Source organism: Primulina huaijiensis, chromosome 5 (assembly GCF_012295235.1).
Source record: "Primulina huaijiensis isolate GDHJ02 chromosome 5, ASM1229523v2, whole genome shotgun sequence".
NCBI lineage: Eukaryota > Viridiplantae > Streptophyta > Magnoliopsida > Lamiales > Gesneriaceae > Primulina > Primulina huaijiensis.
In genome coordinates, this window is record NC_133310.1 from 754,201 (window position 1) to 764,227 (window position 10,027).

The window sequence follows — 10,027 nt, forward strand, 5'->3', positions numbered from 1 at the left end:
ATTATTTCACGCTAGTAACAATGCAAGTATGTTGCATTTATCTAAATTAATTGTATCTATATTTAAAATACAAAATATCGACTTATGCTATTGTTATATATTTATATCTAAAAAATGTCAAAGTCATATAGAGATTTGATATGCTGCACACCTACCGTGCACACCTATGTGAGCACCGATGAGGTGTCACTCATCCATTGGATGTAATATAGAAAAATTGTGTATCCAATAGGTGATCTACCATCGGTGCTCACATAAGTGTGCACGGTAGGTGTGCAGCATATCAANTTATCTGCATATGGAGGACAAAGGTTAGTGATTTTGGTGATATGATGTATTTTTATCTGTTCAATTTGGGAAGTTCATTTTCAAGGACTGATTTTCTATGAATATGACGGGATAGCATATTAATGTTTTGTCTATGTATTGTTGATTGTAGTTGATATAAACCGTGCATCGAGCTTTGAACTCCAATTGGCAACAAGGTGCTAGCTCTATTTGCTACTCCTTTTTTGGTATGATAATGAAAGTTTGAATAAAGCCCCGTGTTGAGTAATCAGTCATATAGGTCTCTTCCGACAGATTTTGTAAGGTTGGATCAAGATATATTGTCACCTCTAGCTGGGAAGAAGCAACTATATACATATGAAACTATGGACTTTTGGGAACAGATCAAGACCCCAGGGTATATCAACTCTTATTCGATATCTCTATCTTTTTCTTTCTCGAGTGAGAATCATGGGCCATCTTAAGTAACTCACGTTTAACTTGTTAGAATGTCAATCAAGTGTTCTGCTCTTTATCTTACTCAATTTCGAAGTAACTCTCCACATCTGCTGGCAAATGGAGATGGTAAAAAGAGTGCTATGGTTGTTGGAGATGTCTATATTCATCCATCTGCAAAAGTACATCCAACTGCAAAGGTGATAAAGTGAATTTTACATGCACACACATGGGTTTATAAGTAGCTATTTTCTGTTGCCGAAATCGCCAGGATAATCAAGTAAGCAGGACAGACATTTTTTAGATTCAAAATTTTTTTCCTCTGATATTGTGACGGACTTATGGTATTGGGCCAAAATAAAATGGGCCCAAGTCGCAATCTAGACATAAGGAGACGTAAGAACTTGGGGAAGGGAAAAAAGAGAGTATAAGAGTGGGGAGTTGTTTTGAGTTAGGATTCAGTTATTTTCCTTGAGTGTTTTTACTGGCCTATGCTAGGTTGGGTTTACTAGTACAGAGGGATTTCTCTGGGTTTGTCAGATCTTCATATCACTTCATATAATTTGTCTCAATTTCTTGTTCTTGTTTGGCTCTTGTGTATCTTTTTCTGTGATAATATTTCTGGATCCTAACAGATATTAAATGTAGCAAACATGTTAACATGCTTTGAGAACATAAAGCCTCTTCAGCCGCCTTTTCACAACGGTAGTGTCGAAAGAACAGGAAAAAAATTGCATTTTTTCCATGAAATATCATTGTTATTGTTATTTCTCAATGCATTGGAAAACTAATATATTTTGGGTGTAGAGTTTTATAAATTCTTGAATTAATGAACAGATTGGACCCAATGTCTCCATATCAGCAAATGTTCGAATAGCTGCTGGTGCAAGACTTATCAGCTGCATAGTGTTAGATGATGTAGAAATCAAGGTATATTAGTGCATAGAAAGTTTGCATGGTAGGTTAATTACAGATTGGAGGCCAACAATATTTTGTCTTTCGCAGGAAAATGCTGTTATCATGCATGCTATTGTGGGGTGGAAATCATCTCTTGGACGATGGTCTCGAGTCCAGGTACAATTCTAGTTTGGTAACAGTGCTGAATCTTTTGTGGTATATCTAAATGCAACAATTCTTTAGGAAATTTCACTTTCTATAATTGACTTCGAGGCTCGATTTTGAAATTCATGCATCCATTTCATCCAATATATGCACATTCTCTCTTTTTTGGCTTGGTAGAACCATAGCCAAAATGTGCATTATGATACCTGTATTTTCACACTCCTTTGCTAAAGAACGGCATCAATGATTCAGGCTGATGGCGACTACAATTCAAAATTTGGAATTACTATCTTAGGTATGAGACTTTCATTTCTACAGATCCTATCAGTAGATGGAAGTTTTCGTAATGCCAAGAATGACATGAAACTGTTTCATATGATGCACAGGGGAAGCTGTGACAGTTGAAGACGAAGTGGTGGTTATTAACAGTATAGTACTTCCAAATAAGATGCTTAATGTAAGCGTACAGGAAGAAATCATCCTATAAAATTATGCATACATTCATCCCAGGACCATGTTAACACATTTGCATATTCAAAAGTAATATTATACTTTTAAAAAAAATTAACATTATACAGAAAACTGAGTTTCATTTTATTTGGCCACGGATCTTTGTAATTCTTTGTGCAGAATAGTTTTGGCACGGTTCATCATTGGTACTTTTGATCAAACAATCGTGTAATCTGCTTTTTTATGGAATGTCTCTCAATCCCATGTCTGGTTTTGTTTTTTCCTCATCTTTTCTTTTCAAAAAAAGGAGCAGATTTCCAAGAGCTATGCAATTTTGGGTTCGGTTTTACACTTTTACTGTCCTCTGGATTCATTTTATGGACGAATGGTAACGATCTTACATACATTTGAAAGTGTTAAAACTAAAATAAAATTATTTGAAAAACTTAATATGTTAAATCTAAATTCTAATGCAGTTTGAGCAGTGTTTGTTGGAAGGTCCATCTGAGCAGCATTGGCCGACATTAGTTCATTCTTCCCATTGTGAGGATTTGAACTTTAAGTTAACACCCACAATTCATTGAAAAACTTTCAGATGCACATAACTATAACAAATAAAAAAAAAGAAACCGAAATATGATAAAGCCAGATTTCTATGGGAGATGAGGCCAAGAATGCGGCTCTCGCAAAAATAATGATTTGATTGTTTGATACAATTATCAAAACTTATTATCCAATCCAGGAACGTAAACCCATGAATTCATGGGGACTCAATTCATGTATTAAAGGCGATCCGCCTCAAAATAATACTAGTCTGATAAATCAATACTTAGGATCTGTGAAGAAACTGTTGATGGAAGGCATGATTTCGGGAGCCCTGTTGCGAACGAATTTCCTGAGAGCATGTTCAGCATATTTCTCCCCCTCGGCAAAGTTATCCAACACACCAGCAGCACGGTTCTCTTTTGTCACCCTACATTATTGCGAATACAGCAACAAGTCCATTACTTGGTTGGAATTGAATTACAATGGGAACTTGATCATCACTCAAAATCAAGATTTATTGAAACAAAACCGATGTGATAATCTTAACAGCTAAAGGCATCTGGAATAAAACTTGATTAGAATTTCTCAAGTTTGCAAATGTGATCCAGTGCCATATGAACATCCTCGTTAAGGGACAAAAACATACACCAAAATTTAGGATTCGTAGTTGACTTTCGACAGGAGCACCAAACTAATAAACGATTCGAGGAGCCTACAAACTAATAAAAAATAGAGAAGAAAACAAGATGAATGTAGACTTGAATGGAGAAAATTCACCATTATTTATTATTCTTATATCAATCACACATGGAGAAATCACCATAATTTGTTGTCCCTCTAAAATCACGACTCAGTCTTTTCCAAAAGTCAAAATTTCCAATGGGCCCAATAATTGATACAATAGGACTCTAATAATCAAGTCCGGCCCATTCAAAAAGGGACAACCCATACTTTTTTTTTGAAAAAAAAAGAATAAAATCCAAACTCAAATGATCAATGGTCCAAGGGTGACCTGTATCCAAGTTATATATACGGTGTACGGGTGTAGACCCTTTATGATGCATCCAAAATGGTCTAAACAAAATGTGTAAAAGGGATCTGTGTATGAAATATGAGCTTTTTTTATTAGCACGCAGGACCAAAAAATTCCAAAAATCTAGTCTTGATTATGAGTACTCCGTCCATTTCTTGGATCTTAGAACACATTAATATAGAATAGTATATTGTGCAAACATACGCCAACTGCAAATAAAACACGAAGATTTTACACAGAATAACAATGAATTATCACGTACTCATACAAATCCGAATTTCCTACGTTAAATCCCCGCAGATCTAATCTTTAATCTAAAATTTCCTAATAAAATCCATCGACTAAAACCAATTTTTAAAAAATACAGGCAAAGATGCAATCCTTAACGGCTGACGATTAGAATGTTGAATAATACCTGACTTCAGGGTTAGTGGTAATATTACGGACCAATTGCATTCCGCAAATCCCGACGGCAACTCCGACCGCAGCAAACAAAGGGTACACCTAAATATAAACGCAAAAAAAAAAAAATCAGATCTAGGCGAGTTGTGGATCAACCACACGAGAATTAATCGGAAATTTTTTGCATCCTACATTTTGGCGATTAAAAACGAGGAGATCTAGAGGAGCACGTACCTCGGGCCTAAGCCATCTCTTGAGGGCTGCGGAAGAAGCCATTCGTTGAAGACGGAATACCTAATGACGCGGAGGCGAATTTGTGAATGATTTCTTCAAACTTGGACGCCTTCTTCGGGGCAAGTAATATATATATTTATAGATACACAAAGTCAAACGCAAACCATTGGTCTTCCGAATCAATATTCTCCATTGGCTGCTTTGACTACCACAAAACCATCACGTACGAACCGGACTCACGTCGGTTTTTTTAAAATTTAAAAATTCTCGATCTTAATTTACTAATTTATATTTTTTTTGTCTACATCATCAATTTTAAATAACATGTCGACACTTCAAAATATATANTTGGATGTAATATAGAAAAATTGTGTATCCAATAGGTGATCTACCATCGGTGCTCACATAAGTGTGCACGGTAGGTGTGCAGCATATCAAATCTCAAATATATATATATTGAAAAAATGTAAATTAGTTGTTTGAATGGACTAATAACCGTACAAATAGCGAAAATACGCGAATTACAAAATAATAAAAAAAAACAATTTTTTTATAACCATTCGATATTATATTAGCTAATATATTTAAGACCTTAATTTTTAAAGATTCAAATTTTAAACTTTAAAAGTTATTCTCATATCAAAATGGAATGTTATATATTATATGGTACACAAAATCACTAACTAAATGGGACAAGAAAAAATCATTTTCTCCTGATTAATTTATGATGGAAAAATTACGCAGACATTCGAAGTAATTGAAGTTGCTGTGGCCACTATACCTCTGACCAAGATTCCACGGGCCCACTTTTTTGTTGCCCCGTCGAAAACAAAATCTTGGATTTGATGGGGTGAAATTTCACCTGACCCTTCCCTTGATATAACAGCCAATTTTTCATTCCGAATTCGAACCAAAATTATATTATTTGATACTTCGTGATTTATTTGAATTCGAGTCAAAAAATTAAAAATTTTATAACTTAAATCGAACTATGATATATTTAATTCGAGCCAAATTCGACTGTTAAATTTTTACTAATATTCGACTTGATTCGATTCGTTTACAATCCTAATAGTGCTTTTAATCCACACAACACATGACACATGTGGTTAATGAATTAATCATGACAACACATGAAACCATGATTCATCAAATCATCACATGTTTCGTGTACTACGTGAATTAAGAGCTTTGCCTTTAATGGTAAATCTATTTAACCGATGGATGAGCTGTCTTTGAAATTGACAAATATAAATTCAAAATATTTAATTTAATGAAAGGTTTTATGTTTTATTAAATTTCTAATTTAACTGCATAAAAGACTATTATTATCATATTATTAAATGAAGATAACTAATTTTATGAAGTCATTTTGGCTTTTGATTCTATTATTTATAATATTGCCTTAGGACTAAGCAAAATGATATGCGATTAAGACCAATTTTGGACGTATTTTTCTTCCTTTTTCTAAAATTAAACGTAAGACACATATTCTTTTAGGATATATGCTAATTGGCACTATCTTTTATTATAGTTTTCATCGTCCAACCAACAATATATTTCTATTGAGTAGGTCTCTTGTGAGACGATCTCACGAATCTTTATCTGTGAGACGGGTCAACTCTACCGATATTCACAATAAAAAGTAATACTCTTAGCATAAAAAGTAATATTTTTTCATGGATGACCCAAATAAGAGATTCGTATCACAAAATACGATCCGTGAGACCGTCTCACACAAGTTTTTGTCATTTCTATTATTTTTAAAATATGGAATTTCAAAATTATTTAATTGAAAATTTGCACAATTATAGACCATTTAATGCTTTCTGTAATTTAAATCATTTATAAAAAAATTAATGTTTTTTAATAATAAATATCCAAAAGATTTGATGGCGGCGATAAGCTCGTCCAATTTCTCTATTTTACAATAAAAGTATCTCAATGATAATAGATTGTTAATTCTTAAAAATACAAAATAAAAAAGATTGTTAATTAATTAAAAAAATAAAAATGAAATTGACACGTCACACCAAGGAATCTCCTTCTGTGGTGACGTCAACGTCGGGTGGTGAATCCGTAATTAAAGCAAAATGGAAGGCCATTTAAATGAATGTTACAATGGCAAAATAAGTGGTTGGGCTGAGGCAGATTGCTGTGAGATAACCAATCAAATCTATCTATGGCAGCCTCAGCAGCGTCGAGGGCAATCTTTACCTCACGCGCCGCCGATGTATCGCTTAAAACAAACTTCCCGCCGCTCTCTCGCCACCTTCTTATCCGCCCCTTTCTCCGTAACTCGGCTCCCAAACGCACGACCATGTGCTGTCTGATTTCCGGCGTCGACGGGGGAGGAGTCTCGGATGAGTTCATTTCCACCAGAAAATTAAGCTTTGGGCGTGAATTCTCCGTTATCGCGAATATGTTGAAGAGAATTGAGCCTCTCGACACTTCGATGATATCTAGAGGGGTTTCGGATTCTGCCAAGGATTCTATGAAGCAGACGATATCTACCATGCTTGGCCTTTTACCTTCCGATCAGTTTTCCATCACCGTCCGGGTTTCGAAGCAACCACTTGATCGCCTCATAGTCTCATCAATTGTCACGGGGTAAAGAAGATTTCGTAGTATAACCATTTTTCAAAGTTCTATGGGGAATTATTCTGTATAATGCTAATATGCTATCGCTTACAGTACAGTTGATATGTTATCTCAGGGAGTTAGTGTTGGAATGATGTTAATCGATAAAATACTAGCCTTTCGTCATAAATGATCTGCTTTGTCTGGAAGTTGTATTAGGTTGCTGAAATCCACTGAATTGGTTTATATTGATCTTTGTCTTTGTAGCTATACATTGTGGAACACAGAGTATAGGACATCGTTGATGAGGATTTTTGACAGATCCCCAGATAGTTTGAAAAGATCAGATTTTACGGCCGATAATAGCCGTTCAGAGGTCAGGTGGGAGGAGTTTGAAGGTGAGGAAAGTGAAAAGGGTGTTGTTGGTGAACTTGAAGGGTGTGGGGAAGTATTCGAGAAGAGAAATCTTCAAAATGTTCTGAAGTTATCCCCAGAAGCATTGACTTATATCCAGAAATTAGAATCAGAGTTATCAGTTGTAAAGAAGGTGAGAGATTTATTGTTTGCAGTTTCGATTTTTCCCTTGCAATATCTTTTGTCGATTCAATTTTTGTTGCCGATTATTATTATTATTATTATTTAACCTTGCTGAAATTGAACCAGAATTCCAAATCATCTTTTATTAAATCTCTGCTTTTGATAGACTGTAGCTTTCACCACTAATTTGGTCTGCATATCCTTGTTTAAAGTTATAGCTATACAGAGACTATGTTGTTTAAGCCACTTGTTAGTTACTCAGTTTAGTTAAGGTTTCCAAAATTGCAACCTTTGAGATATTCTCAGTAAAATAGATTTAGCTGGTTCTTGTTGAGTAACCTTTGATTTTGTCGAAAGGGAATGATAGCAAGTTGTTAAAGATAACATTGGCCTCGTATTTTTTATTTATGCATGCTGATTTGCTTTGTTCTTCAAGCCCACGTCCTCGTACAAGATCTTTATAATGTACAGTGGATTCTTTCATATTGTCTGTGTTGGATAAATGTTTTGTTCGCCCAAAGAAATAGAATGTACCTCATCATTTTTCATTTTTCACTTTGCCTGTCCCATTTATCATGTAAATTACTTTGCCGGTTCATTCCTAGTGAAAAAATCTGCAGAGTTTGATCGATTAATGAGTTGTAGCTATATATCGCTATTACTTTATGCATGGTAGATGATAGGGCTCTTTGATATTTATGTTTGTGGTCATCTCACTATTTGCTTTTAGGATGTTTATGCACGGAGACGACAAAATCTGCAGCTGGAGCAAACAAAAAGGAGTGACAATGATCTGCTCGAGTATTTAAGGTCATTGGAATCAGATACGGTAATAGCAAGAACTCATGCATTTCTTTATGCATCTCTTTATATTTGGTTCAGATATCTTGAATTTCAACAAAAGTATTTGTGTCATCATTTTATTTCAGGTAGCAGAATTATCTAGACCCTCATCAACTGAGGTGGAGGAAATTATCCACCAACTTGCTCAAAATACAATGCATGTTTTTTTCAAAGAGGAAACTGCTTCAGATTACTTGGTGGACTCAGCAGCAACCAGTATACAGAACTATCAAAAGCCCGCAAATACCAAATTTTGTGATACCATCTGCACTTCAAGGGATTACTTGGCCAAGCTGCTTTTCTGGTTCGTATGATGTTTTATTCATATTCTATAGCGCTCCCCTGGTCTCACCTCATTTTCATACTATATTAGTTGAATAAATAATTTGAACTATATTACCCTTGGTCCTTTCGTGATTTTAATGGAAGTGGCATTGCCTCTACTCTCTAACAGGTGCATGTTACTAGGCCATCATTTGAGAGGCTTGGAGAACAGGTTACATTTAAGCTGCGCTGTTGGTTTGTTGTAAGAATTAGAAAGAGGGATGTATATTCTTCTTTTACCTATTCATATATTTTCGCACTCCTATTATACTTTTCGTTATACCTATATTCCAAGTACTTTGGGTTTTCGGATAAGCTAAATTCATAATTGGCATTCTAATTAATGTGGGAACGCTCAAGGGCGTCATATATCCATCAAGCATTCTGTATTGAAATAACATAGTTTCTTTGGAAAGAATCAGGTCAACTTCAAAACTGCTGCCTTTGACAAGAACAAAGAGGGATTTAGTTCTCAATCGGTAACAGCTTAATATTTGCAAGCTTCTTGTCGAAAATACATACATACTAGAACGAATAACTCTGTACATATTCAAAGTCTCTATGCTATACCCTATGGCCAAATTATCTGGTAACTCTACTGCCAGAACAGAAGTTTGCGAACAAAAAGAGCCATCACATGAAGAAATAAACGAAGATTTCGCCTGCAAAAGCAGATGAAAGTAGAATAAACAAAAAACTTCATAATTCATGGATCAATATTTCTACATACAGAGCAATTTGCATCCAGGCTCCAAGAAACTGCCTGCTTCCTTGTAGTTGTTTGCTTGTTGAGAGGTATGAAAAAAAAATCTTGGAAGTATCATCTTCAGAGGCCAGTTGAAGTGCCATCAAACTGATGTCGAGGAAGAAAGCATAGACAAGTATGTCTGTCATGGCATCACAAGAGGTCTCTTCGTAGTATAGACAATTCACGATTCTAAATACTTGTGAAACTGTAATGATCTTTTCTTCGTAAGAAACCTGAAATAACATTTCCTGATCACTAGGCAGGATTGCAATGTAATAAAAGGACTGATACTTCGACGAATTAAACTTTTTATTCAACATTTGTGTGTGTCTGAGTGAGTCACTTGTTCTAGGACCAGAAAAGTAATACTTTTGTGGGATAAGATTTAAATGCTGCCTGCTGAATCAAGAATCTCATACGGCAAGAGATTCCGTTGACAAATACCATAGGTTACAATTATCAGAAGGCAGAAGAAATGACTAGTAAAAATCAACCTCGCAATAAAGTTAAGTGCAACAAAGTATTCACACCTTGGACGAGGAGGC

The 10,027-nt window shown here is 35.1% G+C and overlaps 3 protein-coding genes across 3 annotated transcripts in view; 2 read left to right on the forward strand and 1 right to left on the reverse strand.

Moving 5' to 3' along the window:
* The window catches only part of LOC140977419 (uncharacterized), an 8,465-nt gene extending 5,952 nt beyond the window's left edge, over window positions 1-2,513 (forward strand). Inside the window, exons 17-24 of the mRNA XM_073442164.1 lie at window positions 272-311; window positions 440-485; window positions 569-685; window positions 776-923; window positions 1,561-1,653; window positions 1,729-1,797; window positions 2,038-2,080; window positions 2,172-2,513. Coding sequence (XP_073298265.1) covers window positions 272-311; window positions 440-485; window positions 569-685; window positions 776-923; window positions 1,561-1,653; window positions 1,729-1,797; window positions 2,038-2,080; window positions 2,172-2,272 — 657 coding nt within the window. The 3' untranslated portion in view covers window positions 2,273-2,513. The remainder of the gene's footprint in view (window positions 1-271; window positions 312-439; window positions 486-568; window positions 686-775; window positions 924-1,560; window positions 1,654-1,728; window positions 1,798-2,037; window positions 2,081-2,171) is intronic.
* Window positions 2,514-2,870: 357 nt separating this feature from the next.
* LOC140976130 (uncharacterized) lies at window positions 2,871-4,642 on the reverse strand. Its single transcript, XM_073440036.1, has 3 exons — window positions 4,451-4,642; window positions 4,230-4,318; window positions 2,871-3,208 (listed from the first exon to the last, which is right to left on the reverse strand). The coding sequence occupies exons 1-3, from the start codon at window positions 4,490-4,492 to the stop codon at window positions 3,058-3,060; spliced, it is 282 nt and encodes a 93-aa protein (XP_073296137.1). The 5' UTR covers window positions 4,493-4,642; the 3' UTR covers window positions 2,871-3,057.
* Window positions 4,643-6,575: 1,933 nt separating this feature from the next.
* On the forward strand, window positions 6,576-9,410 carry LOC140976133 (uncharacterized). Its single transcript, XM_073440041.1, has 5 exons — window positions 6,576-7,060; window positions 7,298-7,577; window positions 8,298-8,396; window positions 8,497-8,714; window positions 8,865-9,410. Exons 1-5 carry the CDS (start codon window positions 6,633-6,635, stop codon window positions 8,938-8,940), a joined length of 1,101 nt encoding a protein of 366 aa, XP_073296142.1. The 5' UTR covers window positions 6,576-6,632; the 3' UTR covers window positions 8,941-9,410.
* Window positions 9,411-10,027: the final 617 nt, after the last annotated feature.